Source organism: Zootoca vivipara, chromosome 13 (genome assembly GCF_965207765.1).
Source record: "Zootoca vivipara chromosome 13, rZooViv2.hap1.1, whole genome shotgun sequence".
Lineage (NCBI taxonomy): Eukaryota > Metazoa > Chordata > Lepidosauria > Squamata > Lacertidae > Zootoca > Zootoca vivipara.
In genome coordinates this window covers 52,994,557-53,011,446 of record NC_142596.1, presented here as the reverse complement: position 1 = coordinate 53,011,446, position 16,890 = coordinate 52,994,557, and the positions used below count along the sequence as shown (strand labels likewise).

General features: G+C 43.0%; 1 protein-coding gene across 2 annotated transcripts in view; it reads left to right on the top strand.

The window, feature by feature from the left end:
- SMURF1 (SMAD specific E3 ubiquitin protein ligase 1) overlaps positions 1-16,890 on the top strand; it is a 48,697-nt gene that overhangs the window by 27,543 nt on the left and 4,264 nt on the right. For both annotated transcript variants that reach the window (XM_035132190.3, XM_035132191.3), the window contains exons 4-15: positions 769-902; positions 1,029-1,094; positions 3,506-3,581; positions 4,210-4,454; positions 6,660-6,744; positions 6,952-7,098; positions 9,085-9,286; positions 9,678-9,781; positions 13,023-13,137; positions 15,132-15,310; positions 15,632-15,769; positions 16,557-16,677. In XM_035132190.3, the coding sequence (XP_034988081.1) occupies positions 769-902; positions 1,029-1,094; positions 3,506-3,581; positions 4,210-4,454; positions 6,660-6,744; positions 6,952-7,098; positions 9,085-9,286; positions 9,678-9,781; positions 13,023-13,137; positions 15,132-15,310; positions 15,632-15,769; positions 16,557-16,677 (1,612 nt within the window). The remainder of the gene's footprint in view (positions 1-768; positions 903-1,028; positions 1,095-3,505; positions 3,582-4,209; positions 4,455-6,659; positions 6,745-6,951; positions 7,099-9,084; positions 9,287-9,677; positions 9,782-13,022; positions 13,138-15,131; positions 15,311-15,631; positions 15,770-16,556; positions 16,678-16,890) is intronic.

Below are 16,890 nucleotides of genomic sequence, written 5' to 3'. Positions count from 1 at the left end.
GAGCACTTCCTCTTGGGAACCGGCAGGATATAGTCTGTAGGACTCCTGGCTTTTTCTAGCAGCTGTTGCAGGGGGAGAGTGCATGTCTGCTCCCCAGGCATGAGTGCTATGGAGTCATAGCTCCGTTGATAACTTGCAAGTCTTCACTCTCCCAGGCATGCATTGAAATCTAAATACTGTACTCCAGCCAGGGCCCAAAGGACTGTTTTGAGTGTGCCTAAGGGCTTGCACATGCCTGGTGGGTTTTTGTTTTGTTTTTGTTTTTACACTTCTTGAAGGAAAGGAGCCATATGTCATTTTGGAATATATTATTGAAATTCCCTTCTGTTTCAGAAACTGCTTGCCATAAGGGTTTTTTATTTTTATTTTTAGAACCTCGAGTGCTCTTGGGTGCACAGAGTGAGTGACTCTTTGGAGCCTATCTATATACTGATAGCTGCATTTGTCCTGTCTAGTAAGATTAAACCACAGTGTATTGATGGAGTCACTCTGCCTCCCTCCTTGAATTCTGTCTCCATACCCTAATGAGCTCAGTGCTCCCCAGTTTGTAATAAGGTTGTCTGTAATTAACAAGAGCTGCTGCATTATCACTTTAGCACGCTGTGTAAAATTATAGCCATCTAATGAATAATTATGTTTCTATATTTGATAAAGTTGCGACGTGACCAATGAATTATTAAAATTAGCTCGGTTTTCATGGACATAAATGCTATGCCTTAGCAAAGAATAAACCTCAATCAAGTATCTTTCTCAAACTGATTATCCTAGATATGTTGGGAAATCGGATTCTATCACCATCAGTGTCTGGAACCACAAGAAAATACACAAAAAGCAGGGAGCTGGCTTCCTGGGGTGTGTTCGACTCCTTTCCAATGCCATCAGTAGGCTAAAAGATACTGGATGTAAGCATGTAATACTTACTCAGTGTTTGCTGTGATTGACAGTGACTTGTGTCTGAGTACTGAATGTCCATTGCCAGCTGAGTACACTCTTGGGTCAAGTTTTTTTCTCCAATTGTTCATTTGCAGACCAGCGTTTGGATCTATGCAAACTAAACCCCACAGATACCGATGCAGTACGAGGCCAGATAGTGGGTAAGAGGAAAACATTCCTGTCTGCATAGATAACAAAAATAGTATCTCTTTCCTTCAGAGCCTTGGATATAGAGAGGTTCTCAAGTTCAAAAGTACCTTATGTGATGCTCTCTCCAGGATTGGCAGCTTCATCCAGTTCTAACTGTGGCTGCCTGGTGCTGATTGCGGTTAGTAGCTTGGCATGTGCAAAACCTAAGAGTTGCTGGTTTCTAGGTTCTGAGCAAGCTTCAAGGTGTAGGCGTTACTCTAAGCTCAAGTGCTAGGGGCTTTAAAAGTGTCTTCCCCACAAAAACTCCCCATCTTAAGATCTTTTTGTTGGAATGTCTCCTTTATTGGAGACTCAAACCTAATCAAATATACGGAGAGTTCCCTTGCTCATGAATTCACTCCCATAGGAGACTGGCATAGCCCATTCACTTGTAGTTTTTAGAAAACAAAACTTTTAAAGTCACCTTGGGGCTTTTTAACAAATGAAATGTTGTAGTATTGTGAGAATGTTCAGCGGCAGCTATAGAGCAGTAGACCAGGCTTCTTCAACCTTGGCCCTCCAGATGTTTTGAGATTACAGTTCGCATCACCCCTGACCACTGGTCCTGTTAGCTAGGGATCATGGGAGTTGTAGGCCAAAACATCTGGAGGGCTGCAGTTTGGGGATGCCTGGCCTAGATCCGGGGTCAGCAAACTTTTTTAGCAGGGGGCCGGTCCACTGTTCCTCAGACCTTGTGGGGGGGCCGGACTCTATTTTGAAGAAAAAAATGGACGAATTCCTATGCCCTACAAATAACCCAGAGGTGCATTTTAAATAAAAGGACACATTCTACTCATGTAAAAACACCAGGCAGGCCCCACAAATAACCCAGAGATGCAGTTTAAATAAAAGGACACATTCTACTCATGTAAAAACATGCTGATTCCCGGACCGTCCGTGGGCCGGATTTAGAAGGCGATTGGGTCGCATCTGGCCCCCGGGCCTTAGTTTGGGGACCCCTGGCCTAGATGAACCTTGGGGTTCCTTCCAACCCTATGATTCTATGATCTGGAGAAGGGGTGTTCCACTGGTTTGGGGTGGGGTTGCCCTCCCCATGAAAGAGCTGGCCTTGAGCTTGGAGGAGCTCCTAGATCCACCTTTGTCAAGAGCCAGGGAGCCACATGGGCATAGTGCGCCACCTTTTCCTGGTGTTGGCTGGTTCATCGGCTGTGGCCATTATTCCTGGACAGGAACACTCTGGCTACAGTGGTATCCCAGTTGAATTGTTGCCATGCTTTGTTTCTCAACCTTGGCCCTCCAGATGTTTTGAGACTACAGTTCCCATCATTCCTAACCACTGGTCCTGCTAGCTAGGGATCATAGGAGTTGTAGGCCAAAAACATCTGGAGGGCCAAGGCTGAGGAAGCCTGCAGTAGACTATATCAATTATTCCAGGGTGAGTAGCTTGTCAGCTCTCTCACTCTAGTTGCTCTGAGTCAGGAAACTTCTTTCAGTGAGTAGCATGTAAATTTTTTTTGGGGGGGCAGTGATTGGCAACTGGCTCTGCTCCAGCCACTGGGTGGGATTTGTTTTGTCCAACATTAGTACTGTATGGTGTTTAATGTGCAAGTGAAGTTGCTGCATTCTGACTTGGATTGCATGCTCAGCATTCTGTAGGCTGCTGCTCTGTCTTGCTGTCTGGAAAGCATGTTTGGAAAACCATGGATGTGAGAAACTGTCTTTTTCTGAAAGAAGAAATGCATAACAGGAAAAAAAAATGCTCCATTTTATAATGCCGCCTAGTGGCAAATGTTCTGCTTTCCAACAGTTTTGAGAGGCAAATATCTATTTATGCAGAATCCTTCACATTTTTATCCAAAGTAGAGTATTTCTTATTAGAAAAATATCAAAGCCTAGGTTATGTGTTATTTTTAATTTGTAGAAGTAGAAATAATTATTTACACTTTTAGCACATTTTGAATAGCAGAATTAGAGCACAATCCTATGCATGTCTACTCAGGAGTAAACCTCATTGAATTCAGTGAGACATAGTCTCATTTAAGGATTGTAGCCTTGGATGGCTGTTTTATTAAGGAGTGTCATATTAGGATTTATGAATGACTTATTGTATCATCACAATATAAAAGTATAAGGCAATAGCCAACTAAGTCATACCCTGGGTCTATTGATTTCAGTGGGTCTGCTCTGAGTCTGTGTATTATCCATAATAACTCTAAAAACACCAATCAAAATATTTGGGGTGTTTACTGTTGTAAGGAGGGGTGAAATCTTGAATATGCACGTGGATTATTAAAAGGTGTAGAAATGCTTGCCAGATTAAATGAAGTCTCTCCATTGTGTTCCTTGCATTTTAACTGGGGTTGAATAGGTTTTTGCATCTATGGATTTTAATCATGGCTTTCATTTCTTTTTCTCATTCCAGTCAGCTTACAGACACGGGACAGGATAGGCACAGGAGGGTCTGTTGTAGATTGCAGGGGGCTGCTGGAGAATGAAGGGTAGGTATTTCATTTCCTAGTGGAATCCCCTGGATCGCCTGATTCATAGTCATCTTACTCAGTTAAATGAATGAATAAGATCTGTATTTTTGTTCTGGAGCATGTTAATTGTTAAGTAAACTTTTTTTAAATGAAAGGAGTCAAAATCTCATTGATTTTGTTAGTTAGGAGTTCATTCTTAAAGGTCTGCAAGTGAAACACAAAATACGGACTAGTCATCATGCCAACCTAATCAACCTTGGTCCACTGTAAAAAGCAGGGAAGGTTCACTCTGGAAGGGCTGCATCTTTGCCTTCATCCTGGTATAAGTCATCCTGCTCTACTCACAAGTGACTGCCTCCCCTTGTCACAATCTTGAATCCAGAACAGAGGTTTCATGGCTGACTCCTGATAGAAGAGTATTGTGGCACAGAAAGCTGGAAGACGTGTAGGAGCTTTCTCCAGCCCCTTGTTAGAGGAGATCTGCTTAGTGCCTTCAAGACACTCTTTCCTTGACATAAGCCTTCTGAGACTTTTTCAGTGATGATCTGTGCTTGAAGTCCAGTTATTTCCCTAAATGAAATTCCCTTAACATTCTCTTAGGCTTGTGTGAAATTTTCTAACTTTATGAGCCTCCCTTATTTCACAGAACGGTTTATGAAGACTCAGGACCTGGAAGGCCACTGAGCTGTTACATGGAGGAGCCGGCGCCATACACAGACAGCACTGGAGCTGCTGGAGGAGGGAATTGTAGATTTGTGGAATCCCCCAGTCAGGACCAGACACTCCAGGTGCAGCGTTTACGAACGCCTGATGTGAGAGGCCATGTACAAACCCCCCAAAATAGGCCACATGGTCACCAGTCCCCATCGCCTGACCTGCCTGAAGGCTATGGTAAGAGGAGCAATCTTTGACAAGTGTCCCGAGAAATTCTATTTGCATGCATTTGCATGCTCTTCAGGCCAGAGGAGACATTTTTATCCAGTGCAGGATAGCAAAGTTAAGATTGGGTTTTCAGAAAACTCATCTGGTCTGCAGAGAGGGTAGCTCTGAAATGTTGTTGACTGCATTTAAATACAGTGGTACCTCTACTTACGAATAACTCTATTTACGAATGTTTCTACTTACGAATGGAGCTCGGTCCGCCATCTTGGATGCGGTTTAGATAGGATTTTTTTCTACTTACGAATTTTTTCTCCCAATGCATTCCTATGGGATTCAACTTACACATTTTTTTGACTTACAAATGTGTGTTCGGAACGCATTAAATTCGTAAGTAGAGGTATCACTGTATTTGGTATGCAGTGGAGAGTTCTAGTGGTTGTGGGGTTGGGGTGTTCAGTGTCTGTAGAGCTCCGTCTCCCAGTCTTTCCTCCACATCTAATTTCCCTTCTTGCCCTTACTTAGTCTGCATAACTTATTTGCAGCAAGGAGTTTCTGGTTTCTGCGCAACACTTTGGATCTCATCTGCTGCCATTATACTCCAAATTAAGTCATTTGAGAGAACATAGATTTCTTGCATGATTCTACCTTGATTGTGCGATGTAACTGACCTCCACCCGCAAACACATGTACATATACACACAGTAAAGGAAGTTATGAGAGAAAGTCGGGTCTGGTGCACTCTTAACCATCACTCCTTATTTTTGTACCTCTTTCACTCCATGTGTGTTTTTGAACTGAAACTGGGACACTTGTCCTACTGACACAGTTTAGCCTAAATACATTGCAATATTATGTCTAGAGAAAACTATGCTCTAGGTTATTAAAGTGCAAGCAGCTTTTAATTGACCAGCTTGGGCAGCTGCATTATTAGCAGTATATCTTGCCTGTTTCAAACGTCTAAGGACAACCTGCCACGTGGTTGTCCAAGTAGCAAAGGCCGAAGCAGTTTTACATTGCTCCTGGGCAAGTGCAGAAGGTCCCAAGGGCATAGCAACCTGAACTCCTGCCTTGTCTCCTGTGCTGCTGTCTTCTCCCCAGCTTAGTCAGCCAGACCAAGGGGTGCAGGGAGCATAGAGTGTTGAAGTGGCGCAGCCTCATGCCTCCCCAAGCCTGCCCAAGGTTTAAAACCACCTTGTCAACTATTTTCAGTTTTTCTCTTGGAGCTCCCACGGTCTGTCTTCCTAGTTGTAAGTTTCCCTTTTAAACACATTTCCTGATTTGTTCATGAACATGTGGTTTGTTTTCCTTGATTTCTTTCTTTTTGAGGACTTCCGTGGCGGGGTGAGGGGGTGGGTTTCATTATATACTGGTCTGTAGCCAACAGGTATTGTGACAGCACTGCTGGTGTTATATTCTGTCATTTACTGCCTGCCGGCAAGTATATATACATATTTGAATCAGAGTGCTGGGATAACTAGTGGGAAGCAGAAAGGGAGTGTGGATGCTTTGCATGTTCCAAGACAAATGAAATCATTTTAGTAGATGCACAGATTTTTCCAGCCTGGTGCCCCCCAGTTGTTGCTGGACTATAGCTCCATTGGCCATGCTGGCTGCGGTTGCTGGGAGTTGTAGTCCAGCAACATTTGGAGGGCACCAGGTTGGACAAAGCTGATGTAGCAGTTGCTCCCCAGAGTGTCAGATGCTTACACAGGGTATACACACACTCACTGGTAACTATTAGTTGTCTTCCAAAGGCTGATGTCTCTTCACCCCCTTCCCACCCCCCAGTAGATCTGTGTGAAAAAGCAAATGGCCTTGCAGAATGGAGATGGTTCCTTGAGAACCTTCTACAAAGGGAGCTGCGCATAAGGAGCAGCAACATCCCATGTTCATTGTAATTGTTCATCTTAAAGCCTATGGAAATAATGTGTCTTTCTGGATCAATATGGGATGGTGGACTGGTGAGGTGAACTGGAATTGGGTGGGTGACAAAAATGGTAAGGTCTTTTTCTTAATATGTAAGCTATATCAAGTATCTGATGCAGTTCTTGGTATTGCTGTTTCTCTTTACTCATAACTAGGGCAAATAGTACATTTCAAGTAATGCTATATACTGCTGCTTTTAAGCATTAGCTGAGCTTTCGCAGATACTTTGTGGATGTGCAGGTTTTCCTTTGGAGTGTTCACTGTAGCATCTTTTCCCTGTCTTTGTAGAACAAAGGACAACAGTACAGGGACAAGTTTACTTTTTACATACACAAACTGGTGTTAGCACATGGCACGACCCCAGGATACCAAGGTATGTATGGCAGCCTTGTGTTCCTCTGGGTTTGGGCAGGTAGCTGTACCTGTGTTTGGGGGGAAAATAATACTCTTCCTTGTAAAGCCAAAATGCTACTCTTTATTGCCCCCCCCAGCACCTCAGACTTCCTCATGTTTTTTCTAAGAGAAATGTTAGTGTTAAGCTTAAATAAGTATGTTTTAATTGTTCTTTTGCTTTTCATAGAGACCTTAACAGTGTGAATTGTGATGAACTTGGACCTCTACCGCCAGGTTGGGAAGTTAGAAGTACAGTGTCGGGAAGAATATATTTTGTAGATCATAATAACAGAACCACACAATTCACAGACCCAAGACTGCATCACATCATGAAGTAAGAGACCAATGTGTTGCCATGTGCTTCTGTGGCTCAGAATCATAACAGCTGACCCAGCAGCAGCACAAGCGGAGCAAGGGCAGGGTAGCTACAGGGGCGAAGAAAATTTCAGTACTAAAATAATTTGTTTTTCCCAGAGAGGTATGTTGCAAACTGATTCCTTCCAGCAAGGCCAAATGCTTGATGAATGTAGAGTAGGATCCAAAGAACAACGCAACATGCAAATGAGTTTTCACTGTGCCCCTCCCCCACTGCACTACCTTCCAATTTACTTTTGAAACTGAGAGGGCTTTGATATGTAATAATGTAGCCGCCTGCTGCCTGCTCTTGACTGGCAGTGGCTGTTTGGGTCTCTTTCCCATCCTGTTTAATTTGAAGGTGCCAGGCTTTGCTAGCCAACCTTTATTTCATAAAACTTATATACTGCTCTATTGTAAAAAACCCCCAAAAAACCTTATATATCCCTTTGCCAGTGAGGTGTCCTCGCTTCTATTAAACAGTTCTCCTGGGATGCCTTCCACCCATGCTTTAAAAAGGTAAAAAAGGTAAAGGACCCCTAGACGGTTAAGTCCAGTGAAAGGCGACTATGGGAGTGATCTCGCTTTCAGGCCGAGGGAGCCAGCGTTTGTCCACAGACAGCTTTCCTGGTCATGTGGCTAGCAGGACTAAACCACTTATGGTGCACCAAGGACAGTGACAAGTGCCAGAGCACACGGAAACGCCGTTTACCTTCCTGCCACAGCAGTACCTATTTATCTACTTGCACTGGCATGCTTTCGAACTTCTAGGTAGGCAGGAGCTTGGACAGAGCAACGGGAGCTCACCCTGCTGTGCGGATTCGAACCGCCAACCTTCTGATCAGCAAGCCCAAGAGGCTCAGTGGTTTAGACCACAGCGCCACCCGCATCCTTATTATAACCCATGCTTATTGCTTGCTTGCTCAGGTACCTGCCTGCCAGATGTGCCTCAAATTAGATTGGTGTGGCCGCCTGTTGGTGGTCACGTGAACTGCTACATGACAACAGCCTTCACACACACAAAAGCACACCCCTACCTGTATCTTCCTACATACATAAACTTGTGCTCTGCAACTGAACTCGTACCGGTGGTTGGGTGGCTCATTTGATCTACATTATGAACACCTATGACGAAGGGAAAGTTTGTGTAATGCAAAAGCTCGCTTCCGTGGTCTCAAACATATGTTGGTCTGATGAAAGCCATTGCTACATTTTCATTTTATTTTTTGATTTCTGAATAGTTGATCTGAAGTTTCATTTAACTACCTGCTTCTGTGTTCCATAGTGGACATAGGAGTATTTGTGCTTTTGAAATAAGTACAAAACTGCATGTCACATAATGAAGTAAGATTTGTTGGGTTTGTTGGCTCCAGCGTCCATAGTGTTACATGAGGGTTTTTGTAGTGTAACTATAGCTCTAAAAATGGACTTGGAGAAGCACAAGTACTACTACAAGTAAAGACTTGGAGAAGCACAAGTACTACTACAAGTAAAGAAGTACGAATACTAGTATTATGGAAGTTTAAAAATATTAGATGCATGTTGCTATTGTCTTGAAAGCCAATATATGCTAGCATAAATGAGTTAAAGCTGCCACAGGAGACACTGTTTTATTTGCTGCAACAGACTATACCTATGTGTAATCAATTTCCTTATGTTAGTCCTTTATAAGCTATGAAAAGTATGTCTAATTTTGTTTCCTGATACTGATTTCTTTTATTTCATAAAATTTATACATCACTTGATTGTAAAAAAAACAACCTTCAAAATGGTTTACAAAAAGAATAAAACAGTAAAAAAAGTTAAAAAACAATAATTCAAAGAATTAACGCCAGCAGTAATTAAAAATAGATCAAAACATGCACCAATGGTCTAGGTACTGATGTCAAGAGACTATGTGACTTCCCACTGTAGGGGCAATGCTTCCTTCTTCCTTTTTAGAGTAACCTTCTCATTTCCCCTCCAGTCACCAATGCCAACTAAAAGAACCCAACCAGCCTTTGCCAGTGCCGAGTGAGGGGTCATTGGAAGACAGCGAGGAGTTGCCTGCCCAGAGATATGAGCGAGACTTGGTGCAGAAGCTAAAGATCCTCCGGCATGAGCTCTCCCTCCAGCAACCCCAAGCTGGCCACTGCCGCATCGAAGTATCGAGGGAAGAAATATTTGAGGTATGTCGATCTGTGTCTAGGATAGTGAGAGGTTTAGCTTTTCCAGTGCATCTATGCAATGACACTGGATTTCTGCAGATGCGGCTTATCATAAATGCTGCCCCTGTGAGGCCTAAAGATATAATGAAAGGCATTAGAATGAATCACAAAATGAACCTAACATCAAATGATGTTAAATTTGAGATAAAAAAAATCACTGGCAAGCAGCTATAAGGAAGGTTTGCCATTCTAAACACAGCTAAAATTTCCTGAGGGCTATGACTTAAGCAGCGGTGCAAGAAGGGCACCTCTAGATAAGCCATGGGCAAAAAGCGCCCCTAGAAATGCAAAGAGTAACTACTGTTGAAAAAGTGTTCATTTCCTGAGAGTACACTTCTGTTTCTTACTATAGGAATCATACCGGCAGATAATGAAGATGAGGCCAAAAGATCTAAAGAAGAGACTGATGGTGAAATTCCGAGGAGAAGAAGGCTTGGATTATGGTGGTGTGGCAAGGTGAAATACAGGTTCTTAAAATGACATGTACGGTACTGGGCAAAGGAAGCCCTTTGCAGAGACCTCCAGATATTGCAGATAAAAATTCAAAGGAACATTTTATCAAACCCACAAATGATGGCAGCCTTAGCATGTAATGCTACAGTTTACCAAGGTTTGGCATTACAAGGCCAAGCCTTTACAAGCCTTGGGCTTGATCCAGCAGCATGGTCCTTTTTGCCCCCTTTCCCCAAGCTGGGCAGAGGGCTGTGCCTCTGCACCTTGTCCCCTCAACAGGCTGGAGCAGCAAGTGACCCCTTCCGCCCCTGCCCTGCTTAAAATAATGATGCCCTCCTTCCACTCAGGAGAGATGGCCTCTTAATAGCTAACGTGCAATGTCTGGCAGAAGAGGAAGTCTACTGACACAGAAAGGTGGGGTGTTAATAAATGTAAGCATTGTTTTAAAAAATATTGAAATAGTAACAAATGAAGTTTTTGAATTTCCAGGGATTCAGAAAGATTAAAAGCTATGGAGATGTGAACATTGACAGCTTCTGCCTTTAAGACAGGTTCTGTGGTGTTTGAAAGCTTGTACATTCTACCCATGCCAATTGGCTTGCTCTCCTCCAGATGTCATATTTTAATGCCATTGCTCTTCAGATCAACACAGAATTAAATGTTTTGAAATTTAGTACTTCTCAGTTTTGCCCTCACATTTGGAAGTTGCACTTTTAAATGGTATGTTTTATCAAATACCCATTGGTTCTAGAATTCAGTCCTTTATGAAACTGTCTTCTGAATAACTAGACACCCAACAAGCATTTCCTCCCTTCTAAATTAAAAATTATGGTGCTGGAGGAGACTCTTGAGAGTCCCATGGACTGCAAGAAGATCAAACCTATCCATTCTGAAGGAAATCAGCCCTGAGTGATCACTGGAAGGACAGATCGTGAAGCTGAGGCTCCAATACTTTGGCCACCTCATGAGAAGAGAAGACTCCCTGGAAAAGACCCTGATGTTGGGAAAGATGGAGGGCACAAGGAGAAGGGGACGACAGAGGACGAGATGGTTGGACAGTGTTCTCGAACATGAGTTTGACCAAACTGCGGGAGGCAGTGGAAGACAGGAGTGCCTGGCGTGCGCTGGTCCATGGGGTCACGAAGAGTCGGACACGACTAAATGACTAAACAACAACAAATCATCCATAGCCAGCAGGGACAGCAGTCAGGGATGAGGGGAGTGGTGGTCCAACAACATCTGGGAACCCCAAGTTGAGAAAGGCTGCTTTAAGGTTATATAGGACAACATAATACAGCTTCCTCTCTAAATTGCTATAATTGTTTTTGAAGATGTTTTACAATTCTCTTACTCTATCTACCTTGGATATGATCCTCTGGCATCTGAGGGTTGTAGTCAATGTTAGTTCTACTTAGAGTAGACCCAGTGAAATGGACATAATTACTGTAGGTCTATTAATTTCAATGGGGCTACTGTGAGTAGAGCTTGGACACAATATTTTGCATCGTGCTGCTCCTGGTGATAGGTCTGTGTCTAATCCAGGGATCTGATTGGAATGCGGATCCCTCTCTTGCATCTGAGTTGGGAAGCTCTTCCAGGAGCTGAGTGTGCCAGTGACTAAAATTGCCCTGAGTAAGACTTTTCTTTTGTCTAACGCCAGTGATACATTCTCTGATCTTAAATTCTCTAGACAAAATTCTTGTTGTCTGGAGCGCTTCCCGTTTGACCTCTCCCTTGTCATCACTGGCATGTTGCAAGAGTTTATCTTGTCTGTGCTTTATATCTGTCTAGGCAGCTGCTGCATGCTCTAGCACAGCCTATTCAAATGCCTCCATTTAGCTTCAGGGGGGCCCATGTGCAATAAACCCACATACAGTGTTACCCCAGGTAGAAACTCTCAACATATCACCACCACCTACCTTTACACAGAAATCAGGCAGTCACCAAAGTATTTCCAGAAACTTAGTTCCTGTAGAATTCCCTTTGTTTAGCAGCTTCCTCTTCACCAGTCACATGATCAAAACTATCTGGAGTGTCCTTTTGTATCCTTTTAGTTGTGTTTACAAGGACAAATACTCACCCCTGGATAAAAGTCATATTGAAGAAAATTGTAGATGTGCCTTATTGGGAGTAAGATTTTATTTTGTGCGTGTGGAGAGAGAGAGATACAATGATTTGGTAATGTTTACATTGTTAAGTTTTGATAACTTTCATTTCTGAAAATTACACGTTAAACAGAACTTACATTTGGATTATCTTGGAGGTGTTGTTTGCAAGTTGCTTTGTAGCGGTCGCTGGCTATAGACAATTTAAAAATCTAGAGACAGACACACAAAAGTATAAAAAAAGGTATGAACTACCATTATATTGCTGTCTTCAGCCCTAATCAGTATTATTTTGCTTAATCATATTAGGTAGCCATACCTCTTGATTTTTAGGAGCTTGCTCTCATCTTGGTGCCAAAACAATATTTTAAAAACATGTTAATTTACAGAATAGAAAGCAAACTCTTACCTGACTTCCTATATAAGTTTATGAGAGGTTGTAGAGTTGGAAGGGATCCCGAGGGTCCTCTAATCCAACCCCCTGCAATGCAGGAATCTCAACTAAAGCATCCTTGACAGTCTTACTTCCAAACCAGCACTTGTGGTTTCGTTCCAAAACAAATCATTATCTGGAGCCAAGGTTTGTTCTTGGCTTTCTGGTCATGACTTGTTTGGAAAGAAACCGTGAATGCTACTTTGAGCATAACACTGAGCTAGCTGCTCCACGGTGGTTTCCCCACAGACTAGCAGAAATACACAGCAAGGTCTCTCAATCTGTCTGCACCAGCATGCAGCTCACGGTTGTTAAGCAAACGACACAGCTTGACAGAGGCAATAAAGCCAGCTTTAAAAGAATGCCTGGTTGTGTCTAATAGTGCATTAGTAAAAGGATACTTGGTTATGGAAAGTGAACCAATTTTCTGTCCGCTGTAGTCGCATTGAGTGTTAACCAGAGTTCTGTGAAACAAACGAGTGCTTGTACTCTTTTCTTTCCTGGTAGAAGTTGATCAAAGGAACATACTTGCCCTAATTTGCCTCCTTACATTGCACCGAGTCTAGATTCTCTCCCACCCCAACCCTCTTTTTTGTAGAAGTCATAATCTGTATCAAATGAGTAACGGATCCACAAGTTACTGGGTGGGGTAAGTTTTGACCCCACCATTCAGCTTCTTCCCTAACCTATGTCTCTTGTCTGGCAGGGAGTGGTTATACCTTCTGTGCCATGAAATGCTGAACCCTTATTATGGACTCTTCCAATACTCCACGGATAACATTTATATGCTGCAGATAAATCCAGACTCCTCTATCAATCCTGTAAGTATTCTAGAAGCAAGGCAGGTGTGGGTATGCAGCTTAAATACAGGCTAATTCTCTGAAACCCTGGTAGTGGTATAGGGTCCAAACAGCAGCTAATCTGGTTCCATGAGACCAGTGTGGCTTTAGATTCAAACAGCCGCTCCCATGCCATGTGGCAAATCACTTTTGTAATGCGGGAGTTTCAGAAGTATTTTGATGTGGCGTAGCCTCTTCCAGTCAGGAAGGGAGATGAGAATGTTCACTGCTGTAGCGTGCAGACTCTTGGGTATATTCAAGTAGCTCTTTGGATCCAAGCCATAAGCCCTTTGCAGATCTTCACTTTATATTCACAGAGGGATCCAGCCTTTCACTATCCCCCACACCCTCACCTTCTGTTTGCACTTTTGATTTCATGTTTAGAGCACATAGGTCCAACCTTTGCATGCTGCACACTTGGTTTTGTGGTATACAAAATACACTTTGCTCACTGTTTAAATAGGAGCCTTTATGCATCAAGTTGAATGTGCAAACAGTAGGGTGGGCTGGCTTGATTCTAATTTCCCAGTGCACATGCAGTTTGAACCACCTTTGCACAGTCCTGAGATTTCCCTTTCTTGTGGTATTATGTGAGTCTCCTTATCTCTGTTACTTTTTCAGTTAACACCAAATAGACAAGTGAAGGTAAGTGTGCCTATCATAACCGAGGGGAAGCACCTGTGGCTTGTAATGGACTAATTTTGTAGAACCTCAACTTACCTATTAAAGGAGTAATTAAAACTTTGTTAATCACCTTGTCAGTTCCACACTAAACCCTCATTGTATAGTTTTGCCCCTTAGAAGATCCACTGCATGTTAACAACTTCAAACACACATACCCACACACGCCTTGCAGAACTGATTACATCTCCATTCTGTCCAAAACCCATATTATTTTTCAGTCTCACAAAGTTCAGGGTGGTGTTTGGTGCAGATTGGTTGCCTAGAAAGAATTTGGCAAAGTACAACAGTTTTACCCACATTTGATTTCAAACTAAAGGAGGGTAGTTGTAGCTCATGTACTGTTGTTATTATTATTATTCCCTTGTACACCCTAAGGTCCCAGGGCAGGTTACAACAATTTAAAATACAACATTATGCATTATGAATGCATCATGTGTTAATGGGACTGATAGAAATGACCTCCTATATACTCATGACAAACTCCTTCCCCAAACAGCCTGTCTTCCTCTAGCCCAAGCAGCACACATGTATTGAAAGGCTGGGGGTTAGAAAGATTAGCATAATTACTAATGAGACCCCCCCCAATACAGAGAACTGTGTGATCTCAGTGGCTGCAGAAGGCTCCATATCTGTTGTAGGGAGAATGGAAAGCTTGGGTAGGAGATTGGACATGGAGTATCTTAGAAAAGGGTCTAGTTCAGGCATCCCCAAACTTTGGCCCTCCAGATGTTTCGGACTACAATTCCCATCTTCCCCGACCACTGGTCCTGTTAGCTAGGGATCATGGGAGTTGTAGGCCAAAACATCTGGAGGGCCACAGTTTGGGGATGCCTGGTCTAGTTGGTTTTGTTGAACCTTGAATGGCACAAGCATATGCTATGCTGCAACATTTTGTTTTAGGTCTCTGTTGTGCTGCATGGAGAGAGACGGTACAATAGCCTTCCCAAGCAAACATTGATTGGGCCTAAGTGCCTGGTTTTAACTGCATTGGCTCAAGTAGATTGGCTTTTAACATGAATCGCCATGTTTGTGGCTAATGATCTGATGGCCACAAGCCTGAAGTGCAGTAGGGTAGGACTGTGGTCTTGAGACTGAACGCATTTAGTCAGCTGTGCTAAGTATATATAACATTGAATTCTGTGCAAATTGATTAATTTCTCATCCAGAGGACTTAAGATCATTATGCGAAACTTTCATTGAACTAGGAAATGGCTGAAGGCCTAGGTCTAGCCACAAGATGTCAGCGTTGGGCTTCTCTTCCAGCTAATGAGTCTCTTTGGTGTTTCTTGTAGGATCATCTGTCTTACTTCCACTTTGTTGGTCGGATAATGGGTCTGGCTGTGTTCCATGGGCACTACATCAACGGAGGTTTCACCGTTCCTTTCTACAAACAGCTGCTGGGCAAACCCATCCAGTTATCTGATCTGGAATCAGTTGACCCAGAACTACACAAGAGTTTAGTTTGGATTCTGTAAGTATTGCATACGTACACAGTTGAAACCCTTTTAAAAAGACTAGGATGAGCGGAAGCAGCTCCACATAGTAGGGCTTTGCAACCCCTCAAAGTCACTGTTCATCTGCCTAGTCCTCTACCATTGCTTGGGTGTGTGGATCCATCAGAATCTCTAGTGCTGTCCAGCAAAACGAAGGGAGAGTTGGATTGTAAAAGATGCTAGATCAACTCCTAGTAAATACTGTTTGGATTCTTCCTGCCATAATTTTTACTTAAGACGAATGTTCTGTGTGCCCTGGAGAGTACAGAAATGACTTGCAGTCTTTGCCTTGTTGACAGAGAGAATGATATCACTCCGGTTCTGGACCATACTTTCTGCGTGGAGCACAACGCTTTTGGCAGGATTCTGCAACATGAGCTCAAACCAAATGGAAGAAATGTTTCTGTTACAGAGGAGAACAAGAAAGAATATGTGAGGTACCACCAGAGGAGGATAAATGTTACCCTCTCATAATGCAGAGGTGGTGGTGGTGGTGGTGGTCAGTCTCAGTTTCTCTCTGTCTCTCTCCCTACTCCTTGACTTGCACCAGTTTGTGTGTTCAGAACATTTCAGTTCTGCAGTGCAACTGTGGGGCAAAGTTATCCAGTGATTTCTGTAATATGTATGCTTGTGCGCTACTAGTTGCTGCAGATACCTTAATTTTTTCCAACTAGTGTCTTCTATTTGACTTTGGAATCTCATTCTTGACTAATGCCGCACAATTGCTACTGATGGGTCTTGCAGTGTATTTTGCAGAATGCATTTCTCCTCTTGTTCTTCTTTGTGGCTGTGCCTTTCATCTGCTCTGCCTCTTTCTCCCAATAGTTGTATGCAGCTTGTTGCTAGAATCAACACAGAATTTGTAACTAGTCACAGATTTCTAAATTGGATGGTGACTTTACTCAGATCTGCCTCCTTTATGTGGTGGGAATTGACAGCATAATTGGGGCCTGCATCTTATCCATGTACATGTTTTAAGAAAGCTGCACTGACACATGGACCCCAGTGGTGCTGGAGGTTGGGCAGGCATGCTGCCTACCATGCACAGGAATGAGATATGTGCAAAAAATATTGTTTGCACCTCCTAAAGTATTTCTCATTTGGGAGTTCCTAGAAAAGAAAAGAAAAAGCAACATCTTGAGTGTACCTATTTTCTTACAAGTTATATTTCACTTGAAGACTTCTGCACTCAGTTCTCACTTTGGATTCACTCCCTGTCCCCAGGTTGTACGTTAACTGGCGGTTCATGAGAGGAATTGAGGCCCAGTTCCTGGCTCTTCAGAAAGGCTTTAACGAACTTATTCCTCAACACCTACTGAAGCCTTTTGACCAGAAGGAGCTTGAGGTATTGCATCCTTTTCTCCACTCAAATTATGTTGTGGTTAGTGTGTTCCGTTAAGTACCCTGTGTGTGTGTGGGGGGGGGAGGAATCCCCCTTTTCATATTGAATAGGCCAGTTTTGCCTGAAGCCGCTAGGCATGCTAAGCCTGCTCTTTGCTCCTCACTACCATTTAAAGAACACTGACTTTCTACGTACACCCATCAGAAAAGATAGTTG